The following is a 14,533-nucleotide window of genomic DNA, read 5'->3' as shown; positions in this document are numbered from 1 at the left end:
TTTTCATGCACGGCGCTATGGAACATCCTCTAACGGAGAAATATGGCAACGCCGAAAAATAATTAATGTAAAGTAACGAAATTTCTGGAATACATTTGCCTAAGTAACATATTTAATCGTTTAACATACCAAGATCACACATTAATGTAAGCACGAGATACGCCACTGCAAATGTGAAACGCTGGTACAATAATAACAAGTGTAGTCGCCAGAATATTGAATGCAAGTACGCAAACCTGCATGCATTGTGTCGCACTGCTGCCGGATGTCAGTTTGTGGGATGGAGTCCCATGTCTGTTGCACTAGGTCGGCCAATATAGGGTCTGTTCGTATATGAGCTGCAGTTGTCGTCCGATGATGACCCGTATGTGCTCGACTGGAGACATGTCTGGCGATCTAGCAGGCCAGGGCCACATGTCGACACTCTATAGAACATTCTAGGTCACAACGGCCGTGTGTGGGCAACCGTTATCCTGTTGGATGCTTCTGGAATGCTGTTCATAAATGGCAGCGTAACAGGTCGCATCACCAAACTGACGCACAAATTTGCAGTCAAGGAGCATGGGATAATCACGAGAGTGCTCTTCGCGTCATACGAAATTGAACCCCAGACCATAACTCAAGGTTATGCACTCAGACAGGTTAGTTGCAGGCCCGTCTAATCAAGAAGCGGCCCTCACTGGTAGCGAGGCAGAGTCAGCTTCCATCAGAAAACACAACAGACCTACACCGTGCCCTCCAATGAGCTCTCGCTTAACGCTACTGAAGTCAAAAATAGCGGTGGTTTGTGGTCAGTGGAATGGACGCTACAGGGCGTCTGGCTCGGTGCTGTCCTTGAAGTAACCGATTTGTAACAGTTCTTTGTGACACTGTGGTGCCAACGGCTGCTTAAATTGCTGCAGTAGCTGCAGTACGATGCGCCAGGGCCCCACGCCGAACACGATGGTCGTCTCTCTCGGTAGTGCCACGTGGCCTTCAGGCGGGAGCCCTGTCTCGCTGCGACCGTACATTCCCGTGTATCGTAGCCCTGTTACAAGATCTCTTTCAAACACAGTGAGCTTTTGACAATAGGATCTTTGTCGTCTTAAAGGCTTTCTTGACTAACATCAGCTCACCACTTCCAGTCTCAGACGTAACTAACGCTCACGGCCGTTACAGCTCGTACTTAAAGGAACGTGATTTGCATCCTCATAGTGGTGCTACTAGCGCCACTCTTATGCGGCTGGCGCGAAATATGAATAGGCGTAATATTCCAGATGTAGAAACACGGCTAGCAACTTTCGCTTATGTCGCACAACTCCCTCTTTGCGTTGCGGTCCTTTCTTCCATCAGTGTATTAGGTAGCGCATGCTGTCGCATGCATACCGATAATATCAGTATCCTCGAATTAAATGTTTTTGACTTGCTTGGAGCAGCTTTACTTGTAGCTTTGTAAGAAATTAAATGTATCGAATGCCAGTTGAAAAGCCCATGAATATGTTACATAACTAGGTGACTATACTACTAGTAGACGATTATCTTCAAAAACTCAATTTTGCATAACGACTTTGGTGCTGCGACATTTCATTTCTTCATTCCCTCAAAAAATTGTTTGCTACCTTGCTTAGTTCCGATATACAGCATATAAATTCGTTTCATTAAATATATACACTTCAATAAGTATGTTGAGTTTAGGAAATAAATAACAGTAGTGTAACATAAATTTTTGTTACAGTCTCTACCATGAAGTCAATTGTGATGATACCCTGTGAATCCACCACTACAACTGATTCGTTATGTGATTTTACTGTGCGTTTACATTGGCAACCTACCATTTTTACGGTAGTTTTATCAATGTGCTGTAATAGCATACGTCGTTTCGTCTATAGCTTCATAACGCTGAAAACACGAGTTTGAAACGTCTTTCTTCAAGCGGTTTTGATCTAGAGTCAACGTATAAAGCACCTATTTTACTATTAGCTCCTTCATACGCCTAAGTTCATTCAGGATATTACACTGTCTGACAAAAGGGGTAACGGACGCAGAAGGGGGGAGAAACAAAATGAAGCTTCCCCGTTTGAAACGGTATATGATATAATTTCAGTGATTAAAATATCGAGTAAAATTTATAAAGAACTTGGCAGTATGAGTCAGTTTATCACAAGCACGTCCTATCCCCTACAGCCTGGATGCAACCACTAATTCGGTTGGGGAGGGTGTCACAAATACGTTGTATCCTCTCTTAAGGCAAGTTCTCCCACAACTGTCGTAATCGGTCCTTGATATCCCAGGTACGGGCACTTGGACAGTGTTAACTTCCGAGCTGGTCTCACACATATCCTTTTGGGACGGATCTGGGGATCGAACTGGCCACGGCAGTGCCTTAACACCACGCAGATAGCTCACAGAGCGACGAACCGTATGCGGTCGAGCATTGCCCTGTTGAAAAATGTCACCACGGTACTGCCGTATGAGAGTTAACACATGAGGAAGCAGACTGTAAGTAACCTTTTTTTTGTGCCTTCAGAGTTTCCTCAATCAGTACCAGCCGATGATGGTCATCCGGGGTAGTGCACAACCGTGATTCATACCTGAACACAATACGACGCCATTAATCAGCAGTCGTTGCTTTTCGGTCACGGTAGCGCTCCAGAAACAGCCGTATGTGTTGTGATGGTAACAGCAGCCTACGCGTGGGATATTAATTCCGTAGTCCGGCTGCTGCTAGTCTCTGACCAATGGTGCGGGATGATGGCAGGGACAGATGTCAGAGGGTTGGTGCACAATAAGGCGATCCAACCTTGTGGTGGTGAGACATGGTTGATTGGAACCTGTAAGGCGAGTATGCTTGCCCTCACATTTCCAAGCAGTCCAGCATCGGGCCACTGTCACATCTGAATTCACAAATCTTCATACTGCACGATTCGACCAGCCGGTGAAGTGGAGATCGCCAATGAGGCTTACTTCAAACTCTGTCAGGTGCTGATAACGCTGTTTCACAGGAGTACGCAGCGTCTCCGTATCCTTCACAATGACGACTCAATATCTGACGCTGTCCATTCCCCCTTTTATACATTAACCAGGCTTGCTAACAACACTAAACACGAACAACGCTAATGTATCCTGGTCACCATTCTACCTGTCACAGAGAACTGTAACTCTAATCTCTTACATACCCGTCAATGGTGTGTACATGTACGAAGCTAGATTAACATCTGACCATGTCTTCTGGGTGCTTCACTTTTTTGTCATGCAGTGTATTGACGCTTTGCATTACATGCATGGCAAGTCAATAAATTCATCAACGCGACGGTATTTTATAACCATATTACGAATTTTATTGACCTTTATTTATAAAAACCTCAAAGAAGCATCCAGATCGTGTTAAAACTGCACTGCCCCTAAGAGAACATTTAATTTTATTTCCTTAGTGCTCGGGTAGAGACACCTTCCAACAAATTAGTTTGTATCTGGATCCGAATTTACCTTTTTAAATAAAAATGTCTTATCATTGCGCGTAACGTATCATTATACATTTCTACGAAAAGTGTGACAATTGATTAGCTGGTAATAAAAAAACTACACGTTGCATCTTTTTGAAAGTTCGAGAGCATAACAAGAATCATGCTTACAACCGATCGTGTCATTTAATAAAATATACTGATACCTAGCTGAAATTTGCTTCGATTATCGATCCATGTTTGTAGTTCCTACTTTTTATTTGATAGTGATATGTGGCAGATTATAATTTAACAATACACTGAAGCTCACAGTCGATTTATGTTATTACTTCTGCATCTCTTTATTAACATATTGAGTCTGTTGCTGCTGAGAATTACCTTTTAATGATTTCTGTGACCTTTTCTTCATTTGTATTATCAACAAAATTCAAGTGGAATAATTGTTTTGAAGATGTCTATGTGCTGTTATTTCATAGCTTATGACATTTGGCATATAGCAGAAATTGGGATAGTCAGCTTGACAAATTTTCCGCAACTGTATTATATTAGCTGTATATAAACTTTCCACTGCAATATGATCTTAGTATTTAACATAATTACGGAGCCCCACGTCTGTGATTATCTCTAGGAACAATTGTTGAGTTCCAAATTTTTAAAAATACTGAAAGATATAATTATTTATTGCCTCTCCTCTATTTCTCTGGCGTTATTTTGAAAATGCACTTCATAATTATTTTCTCACAATATATATATAGCAAAGAATTATTTCTTGCCAAGGAACATCTTCTTTCTAACGCATCTGTTATTTCAGACATCCATAAGATTATAAATAAATAAAAAACAACAACTTTACACAAATTATATTTATTCGAGGTATTTTCTAATAAACTTACAACAAGTGTTCAAACAGTCTGGCCTTAGCCTCGTTACAAGCTTAACACACAGGCAGCAGTGGTCGTCCAATTCTATGGAGCATGCCAGGATTGTATTTCATTACTGTTTTATTCAATCAGTTGACGACTGGTGGGAACTGAAGAAATGGAAACCAAACTTTCGATATCTCTCACGGAAAAAGTACTAGCGTGTTAAAACAAACAAACGAGCGTGCACACAGTACGTCCTGTCCAATCTGTCCACTGTACCTTAAAGTTGATAGCTGTGCTCGCGTCTCAACACTGAAGTGTACGGGAGCTTCGTAACTCTGGAAGCAGAGATTGCGAACAGCAGATGCGGTAATTTCGTAAATGCGACGTGCTGAAACCGATAGTAAGCTATTTTACTATTTAATAGTACATGATAGCAGAAGAATAGATTCTAGAAGACGATTACCAACCCTTTCAGCCCCAATTTTCACAGAAACCAATCGTTGGTGAGATCTTACAGCAGTTGTATGTGATTTTCCGGAGTCCCATTTATGGTCGCCACGACTGTAAAATTAGTGCTTGTCTGTAACTTCCTGTGAGATTAAATCAGTGTGCCATACTGAGAACTGCCAGCGTATTAAAGCACCACCTCCAGGGCTAGGGAAGGCGAGCCTGACCAGGATCGAATCTGCCTGACGGATGAATGATGAGGGCTGGTGAGCCAGCCAGCCTGGGTGTGGTTTTTAGGTGGTTCTCCACACCCCATTAGGTGAAAACTGGGCTCATACCCACGTCTCACTTCAGATATACATTACACAAGCATTTAGAAGACATTCTCGCAGTTGTACACAGGATTAACGCCAGACATAGACAGATGGGGTGTACAGACTCCGTCGTGGAAGGCGAATAAGAGACTGCTGTCCTTAGATGTTTAGTCTCTTCAGACGCTTAACCAGCAGCAGCGTCAGCACCCAGACTGAGATTCAATCCCAGAACCTTTGCCCTTTGTGAGCAAATGCTCTGCTGATTGAGTGGAAGTGAAGCGATGAGAGCGAGTCTCAGTGGAGCCTGGATAGCTCAGTCGGTAGAGCATTTACCCGCGAAAAGCTAAGAGTCTATGTTCGAGTCCCAGACAAGCACAAAGTCTGAATATACCAGGAAGTATCGAATCAACGCACACTTCGGTAAAGAGTGAATATTCAATCTGGTACTGGTTATATCCTTGTACTATATGGTTAGGGCGCTCAATATCGAGCTCATCTAATCTCATACTAAAGCTCCATTCTCACTCACGTACATTCACACTTTCACACACAAGTACAAAATACAGGGTGTATCAAAAAGAATCATACAATTTAAGGAAATCATATATATTATGTTATTTGAGATATGTGCGTGAAAACCGTCCTGTTGGAAAGAGCAAACTCTCGAGTTTTACATGGTTCCCGCTAGGTAGCAGCAGTGTGCGCCCACTTCAGTTCTAGTAAAAATGGTGTCGGGACAACAGAGAGCGTTTTGTGTTCTACGTTTTGCGAGTGCGGGTCAATAATAACTGTTCAGCGTGATCTTCGTGCTAGATATGGTGTGAATCCTCCTGTAGCACAGAGCATTAGACGATGGTATGAACAACTCCGAGAAACAGGTTGTTTGTGTAAAGGCGAATTGCCGGGCCGTCCCCGAGTGTCTAACATAGATGTAGAACGCTGCCGTCATAGTTTCACAAGGAGTCCGCAGAAATCCCTTCACCGTGCAGCTCAACATGCCCTCGATGTTCGTCTGGTGCGTACTGCGTCGACGAATATACATGAAACCATATAAAATTCAGCTAGTACAAGCTTTTCGTGAAGGTGACAAACAACAACGTTTCGAGTTCTGTAATTTCGTGCTTGGCAAGATGGAGGTGACAGTTTTCTTCCATGCTTAGTGTTTAGTGACGAGGCAACATTCCATTTAAATAAAAAGGTGAACCGTTCAAATGGCTCTGAGCACTATGGGACTTAACATCTGTGGTCATCAGTCCCCTAGAACTTAGAACTACTTAAACCTAACTAACCTAAGGACACCACACACATCCATGCCCGAGGCAGGATTCGAACCTGCGACGGTAGCGGTCACGCGGGTCCAGACTGAAGCGCCAGAACCGCACGGCCACACCGGCCGGCAAAGGTGAACCGTCATAATGAGAGAATATGGGGTACGGAACAACCACATGAAGTTGTAAAACGTGAGAGGGACTCTCCAAAATTTAATGTGTTTTGTGCCATTTCACGGGAATAGGTGTATGGTCCATATTTCTTCGCCGATAACACTGCAACAGGAAGCACATATCTCGATATACTTGAGAACTTTCTTTTCCCACGGTTGGAGACTGATTCGAACGACTTCATTTATTAACGGGATGGGGCACCACCACACTGGCTTCCGGAAGTGCAGGAACTTCTAAATCAAACGGTCACTGACCGAGGGATCGGTCACACTGGACCATGTGATTCCACCTTACATTACTGGTCTCCTAGGTCACAGGACCAGACTTTATGTGATTATTTCTTGTGGTGGTTTATAAAAGATTCTGTTTATATGTCTCCGTTACCAACAGCAATGCGTGAACTGAGGCATCGCATAACAGCAGCTGTGGAAGCTGTAACTCAAGTCACGCTCGCTGCAGTGTGGGAACAATTTGAATACCGCATTGATATATTGCCGTGCATCTCAAGGGAGGCATATTGAACACCTATTAAAAGGTATAAAAAAAAGTTTTGAATTTCCTTTTCACCAAAAGACAAAATTCGTTGTATATATTTATTACACTCCTGGAAATAGAAATAAGAACACCGTGAATTCATTGTCCCAGGAAGGGGAAACTTTATTGACACATTCCTGGGGTCAGATACATCACATGATCACACTGACAGAACCACAGGCACATAGACACAGGCAACAGAGCATGCACAATGTCGGCACTAGTACAGTGTATATCCACCTTTCGCAGCAATGCAGGCTGCTATTCTCCCATGGAGACGATCGTAGAGATGCTGGATGTAGTCCTGTGGAACGGCTTGCCATGCCATTTCCACCTGGCGCCTCAGTTGGACCAGCGTTCGTGCTGGACGTGCAGACCGCGTGAGACGACGCTTCATCCAGTCCCAAACATGCTCAATGGGGGACAGATCCGGAGATCTTGCTGGCCAGAGTAGTTGACTTACACCTTCTAGAGCACGTTGGGTGGCACGGGATACATGCGGACGTGCATTGTCCTGTTGGAACAGCAAGTTCCCTTGCCGGTCTAGGAATGGTAGAACGATGGGTTCGATGACGGTTTGGATGTACCGTGCACTATTCAGTGTCCCCTCGACGATCACCAGTGGTCTACGGCCAGTGTAGGAGATCGCTCCCCACACCATGATGCCGGGTGTTGGCCCTGTGTGCCTCGGTCGTATGCAGTCCTGATTGTGGCGCTCACCTGCACGGCGCCAAACACGCATACGATCATCATTGGCACCAAGGCAGAAGCGACTCTCATCGCTGAAGACGACACGTCTCCATTCGTCCCTCCATTCACGCCTGTCGCGACACCACTGGAGGCGGGCTGCACGATGTTGGGGCGTGAGCGGAAGACGGCCTAACGGTGTGCGGGACCGTAGCCCAGCTTCATGGAGACGGTTGCGAATGGTCCTCGCCGATACCTCAGGAGCAACAGTGTCCCTAATTTGCTGGGAAGTGGCGGTGCGGTCCCCTACGGCACTGCGTAGGATCCTACGGTCTTGGCGTGCATCCGTGCGTCGCTGCGGTCCGGTCCCAGGTCGACGGGCACGTGCACCTTCCGCCGACCACTGGCGACAACATCGATGTACTGTGGAGACCTCACGCCCCACGTGTTGAGCAATTCGGCGGTACGTCCACCCGGCCTCCCGCATGCCCACTATACGCCCTCGCTCAAAGTCCGTCAACTGCACATACGGTTCACGTCCACGCTGTCGCGGCATGCTACCAGTGTTAAAGACAGCGATGGAGCTCCGTATGCCACGGCAAACTGGCTGACACTGACGGCGGCGGTGCACAAATGCTGCGCAGCTAGCGCCATTCGACGGCCAACACCGCGGTTCCTGGTGTGTCCGCTGTGCCGTGCGTGTGATCATTGCTTGTACAGCCCTCTCGCAGTGTCCGGAGCAAGTATGGTGGGTCTGACACACCGGTGTCAATGTGTTCTTTTTTCCATTTCCAGGAGTGTAGTTTCAGAAATATAGACGTTCCAAATCGGATGTTTCTTTTTGATACTCCCTGTACACAAGCCTCAGTCTACAACCATTTCGTAAAATTCATTATTAAAACACACGTAAGATAACTATGCAATAGCTAAAATAAGTCCGCCTTCTTAGCTGAGCGGTCAGCGCATCTGACTGCCATGTAGCAGCCGGGTTGGAGGTTTTCTTCCTCTTGGACTGGGTGTTGTGTTTTCCTCGTCATCATTTCATCATGATCGACACGAAAGTCGCCTAATGTGACGTCAACTGAAAAGACTTGCAGCTCGGTGGTGGCACTTCCCAAGTTGGGGACTCCCGGCCGCCAATGCCATACCATCATTTCATTTCGCTAAATTAATACAACACGGAAAGGTGATCGCTGATCACTGGGTAAAAATAGGGTGAGCCAGCAACCATTAAAACACATTAAAATACTCTACCTAATTACCTTTGTAGAAGCTCAGATGCTACACAGCATTCTGAAACAGGAATCACACGCTTTTCATAGAGTCCTGAAATAGATCGGAGCATGTTGCAGCCGTCATATTTTGACATAAAACACGTACTATTGAAATTTGATGAACACATTTCAGTCGACTACAATCGTCGCACACCGGTGGCTTACTCTCAGCCGGCCGCGGTGGTCTAGCGGTTCAGGCGCTGCAGTCTGGAACCGCGGGACTGCTACGGTCGCAGGTTCGAATCCTGCCTCGGGCATGGGTGTGTGTGATGTCCTTAGGTTAGTTAGGTTTAAGTAGTTCTAAGTTCTAGGGGACTTATGACCTAAGATGTTGAGTCCCATAGTGCTCAGAGCCATTTGCACCATTTTTTTGCTTACTCTCACCGGGCGAGTAGAGCACCGTGTCTGGATCACGTGAAATCACTTCCTCCTATCTCAGCGAGTAGAAAGAGGAACGCCACGGGTGTATCGTTTGTTTCACCGACCATAGCTTGTTGTTTCCCCACCCTAATCTCTCGTCCTCACACAGATGCATGATTCTGTTTCTCAACAGTGAGGTATATATGGGGGTAGCTGTAAAATGAGCCACACAAGGTGCCTCAATCCACGAATATAAATGGGCATTTTTATATTGATACCATTGCACAAGCCCCATGTGCATTTCAGGATAGGTTGGTGCTAATACCTGTATCTATTGAAGGTGCTCCACGTGTAGACTGTACTCCTAGAATACTCTCCGAACGGTTACGTGGCCTGCGCCGTAGCACATAACTCAGCAGACGTACATCTTCAAGGTGTATTACTACACCTATGTACAACGACAGCCACAGACTCTTGCGTACTTCTATCACTCCTTCCATGACCAACATACTCAGGACGAAGAGTCCTAGTTTCGATAAACTGCAGCAAAGTTACCGTCATGCGGACCGCTAATGGTAATTTCTGCCCATATCCCTCCGCCTCAACGTAACTCATAATCATGCCAATGAACTCAAATTATCACCCGTCCACGTTGGATCCTGAATTTCGTAGGTAAGGCATAATAATTAGTAAGGCACACTGAAAGCTTACAAGCAAAATAACAACTAACAACGAGTTTCCTACGATGTATTGCGTATAATGACCGATTTGTATCACGCATGTAAACATATCGTAAATGACTGGTTAAAAGGGATGTGTTCTTCAACAAAGCGTGATCTTATGTGAGTGGCCTAAAGTTTTCAAAATTTCTGAAACACCATTCATACTTGTTTTACTCACTAACTTTAATTCTTATGTTCCAACTTAGTTTCACAGAACAAGACAATACACTGCTAGCATGTGTAAATTCAGATAGCTGATATACTGTCCAAAAACGATAGTGAAAGAAGGAGATCTTTATTTAGAGCAACCAATAGCCAAAGTAAAAACGGTTTAAGCTAAGAGTTCTGTTCTTTTTCCTCAGGTTATCTTCTTGCGGGCTTGACATTTATGATGCTGACACTGACTGTATTCTACGACATCCCCCAACTGAATTTTGGTCTATTCTTCTTGATGCGTTCTGATGAAACAACTGGAGATCCAGAGAAAGTGCGCTTGCAGACGCCAGGAACCATTGGTCCGAAATATACGCAGCAGCTGGATGATGGAGGATCAGGACGTCATGCAGTGGTGCGTGTCAAGTCACGCCATGACGATTCTCCTAGCCCTGAAGACACCACACCTGTACACGCTCGCCCTTAAATTGGCATACTGCTTTACTAACCTTTCAAAGAAAGCAAGGAAAATTTTGTAGCAAAAAGCCACTTGTGACTTTCCTTGGAATATTTTTAGTTTCATTGAAACTGCAAATATGTCTGATCATTTTTTAATTAGCACTTAATTCCTTCAGTTAATAACCAAGTGGCATTGTTTTGCAGTGGTTTATTACAAATATTTTATATTTATTTATGACTTTGCCATTAAACATGAATAGTACCTATGTGTAGGTTTAAGATCGTCATGTAACTATCTAAAAACATACAACTCAGTTAATCTGTGGCAGTTTCTGGATCGTTATGTAAACTATCAGTATGATGGATAATCAAAATATGGAGCAAATTTTAAGCACAGTACCATTAATCTGTTGATATTGTCAGAAGAAAAGGTAGACCATACCTGCAAACTTAAAAAATTAACGGTTACTAGCAAGTATGGAGATGTTTGTTAAGTAATGTGTCCCCACTATACTCCTGAGTGTCAGCTAGTACTTGCAGAAGTTCCTCGCTGTAGACCTGAATAAAGCTTCAATTTAAATAATTATTCCTTGCCTTTCTGTGACTTTTAAATGAGTTAGGGTCAATTACAATTTTGTGTAAAATTTAAATAATCCTTCAATTTGAGGTTATTTGTAGGTACATAGTTTACCTGAATTTAGAATCAATCAACCGATTTTCTTTAAATCACAGTACTTGCTGATGGACAAAAATTTATGGTTAATCACATTTAAATGATCCAGCTCCTTGGTGTACCATCTCACAAATGATAATCTCTCATTGCACAAAGTTCACTGTTTATGTTCCTAAGTTTATTTATTATAAATAATCTAGTGGACATTCCCTTCAACACAAATCCATGAGCTCATGTTATCAATTATTTAACTTATTTATTTTTGCTACAAAATTTAAGCTTATGTCTTTCAACTGCTAGCCAATTGATTATTCATAGAATTCATCAATAAAATTTGTTGCATCTGAACATTTAGGTTCCTATGCATATGATTAAGTGTCAAATTAATTTATTTGAATGAAGATGTTGTTTGAAGTCTCTAAAGCAACACTGAACTCTAAAATGTATCTCAGTATCTTGAATAAGGGCTTACAAAAATGTAATTTTCATAACTATGAATTTTTGTCTGCATTCTAAGTTTAGCAGACTTACAACACAAGACTTAGAACCAACGAAAATCTCTGATATTTTTATTTTTAAGGCAGGCCTTAACATGAAAATAAAGTATTTCATACGCCAGACTTTATATACTTGGTTTCTGCTCATCAATCACAAAATTATTCAAAATTGTTTTATGAAGCTCTGTATACCAATAAAGAATTTCGGTAACTGCAAATGATCAGAGCCTGTGGAACTTTGCATGAGATTGATGTGAAATGAGTAAATAAAGTTTGTGAATATTTTATGTTGGATTTTAAGAAACCATTTCAATCTAACCAAAAAATGTAAAATTTTGCAATGCTGTGCAGTTCATGTTATATATTAAAGACACTAATTATTGCTTTTAGCCATACCAGCGATTCAAAAGATATATATATATACATATACAGTAGGCATGTGTGTTTCACATAACAGTCAAATTTGAATTATATGTTATATCTCTAGACATGTAACGAAAATAAATTACCTTGAAAAGAACTTTATGTGAATAGCAGTAGTCATGCCAGAATATATTTATCACTGGTTAATCACACTTAGAAGTATACCTGCAACTGTTATCATCTCTTGCCTTTCATTGTAACTAACCTGTGATAAATTAGTTCCCACATGGAGGAAAGAGGAATTGAATCATGTACTATTTACAAAAAATCAGTGAATGTCTTCTTAGTTTAAAAACTCACTAGCAGGACAATAAAATGGTAATATTATTCATTGTTCTAAAATCAACAGAAAATTATTTGTAACAAGAACTTGTGAAATAAGATCTGTCCACATCTACTGCACAGAAATTAGTGTTAGCAGAATAAATAATGTAGCTCCTCTTAACAGAAGATATGTAAGAACAAATAAAGTATGTCTGTGTAAATAATGTTGAAATTATTTATCACTTGTTTGACAGTGAACCACTTCTCAAAATCAAATACAAAATACCTATGGCAGACATTACACATTTTTGTTTGAATAAGCCATTATTTTAAGGCAAATTGTTACTATTTTTGCGTATCACAAGAAAAGTTACACAAAAATCTGTCCACTGGTATATATTTCCTTGTTTCTACTGTGATCTACTAAATCTACAAGCATGACTTTATTTTTTTTGCGATAACGCCATTACGTGTTCAGACTGTCATTTTATATTTTCTGTGTAAATCTTAAAAGAAAACGTCAAGTAGAACGAGGCATATATTAAAGAGAAAGTGAGAGTTTCAAACAAGCGATATAAGGAACATGATAGAACATGTTTAATTAAACGAAAACGTTTCATAAATGTCGAGAAGAGGATATGAATGATAACTGATTTCCAAGTTAATGGATTTTCGGCCTAATCACTGTACACAAATTTGCGACTACTTTGTTGTCTTCATTAGATATCGAGAACAGATTTCATTGCATGTTGTTCGGACTACACCCAAATTGTGTATAAGACATGTCACGCATTGCCCTAGAGATTATTTACTGGCAACTAAAATTATAATAGTGTCATGTTTTTACAGTCTGCCGAAGACTGTAAAAATATGACACTGTTCTGCTGCACAGTATTGTTTTGTGTTAAATTTGTGTGAGAGTGTTTTATTCTTTTACAATTCCCAGAAGTAATCACTAGGGTAGCACACAACATGGCCTGTTCATAGTTTAGAGACCAAGTAGCGAGCGAGGAAATCTGTGCTCGATACCTGACGATGAGAACTCGGAAAGTTGTCAAAATATCGTAAAAGGAAAATGATAACACTAACTTGACTGCATAATTAGAAACTTGGAAATCGTCAACATAACAAACAAATCTAACTTTTATCCACTGCAGACGTGAAGCACTACGACGAGACGAATACAAGTTTTCAGAATTGACTGTAACCAGTCGCCTTCATTTCAGTCAATTCTGAAAACCTTCGCAGAGAAAGTTTGAAAAATCACTGGGAAAATTAAAAACAATAAAAGTATAAAGAAAATAAAATGCAGACATATGTTAGGTAGGCATTACACTTCATGAGGTAAACGACGGGTGGCTTAGCAAGTAAAAACAGAGGGGAAATTTTACAAGCATGTTAAAATTTATGTAAATTTATGCATAGTTAAAGAGATGAATCAGAAATACAGAGAGGTTACTATGAAAATAATGACATTCCAAATGTAATCTCAAATGAGACGTACGAAGCCATTTAAAATACGAACAAAGGGAAGAAGTCAGGAGACAGTGTTTCAGTAAAAATGATTAAAGTTGGGCCAAAAGCTATACAAACGACATTTTAAAAATTATATACAGAATATTTTTAGACAAAAATAAACGAAAATTGAACCAGCACTGTAATTATTCTTTTTCTGCAAGAAAGAAGGCAGAGTAGATATAAAAAATTGTAGACCTATCAACCTCTACTCCATAATGTCAAAATATTCTTTAAAATTATCACCAACTGAGTAGAAAAATCATTAAGTTGAATCGGGCAAAGGAAGTAGTACGGTTTATATCCGGACCTCCTGAACTATGTTATAGAAAGGAGCAACGAGTATTACATGTCAAGCTGCGACAGATATGTAAATTTTTATAAAGCTTCATCTTAGTTGTTGAAAGGATCTGTACTTGAAATTCAAGGTACTGATTCAACTGTAGGCCATATGCATCTGTGA

The 14,533-nt window shown here is 41.6% G+C and overlaps 1 protein-coding gene across 1 annotated transcript in view; it reads left to right on the top strand.

Annotated features, from left to right (window-relative positions):
* Positions 1–12,779, top strand: part of LOC126183222 (potassium channel subfamily K member 1-like) — a 233,974-nt gene extending 221,195 nt beyond the window's left edge. The window contains exon 4 of the mRNA XM_049925004.1: positions 10,449–12,779. Within this exon, the coding sequence (XP_049780961.1) occupies positions 10,449–10,726 (278 nt within the window). The 3' untranslated portion in view covers positions 10,727–12,779. The remainder of the gene's footprint in view (positions 1–10,448) is intronic.
* The last annotated feature ends 1,754 nt before the right edge of the window (positions 12,780–14,533 follow it).

Source organism: Schistocerca cancellata, chromosome 4 (assembly GCF_023864275.1).
Source record: "Schistocerca cancellata isolate TAMUIC-IGC-003103 chromosome 4, iqSchCanc2.1, whole genome shotgun sequence".
Taxonomy (NCBI): Eukaryota; Metazoa; Arthropoda; class Insecta; order Orthoptera; family Acrididae; genus Schistocerca; species Schistocerca cancellata.
Note: the sequence above shows the minus strand (reverse complement) of the source record. Positions and strands in the feature narration are given on the sequence as shown.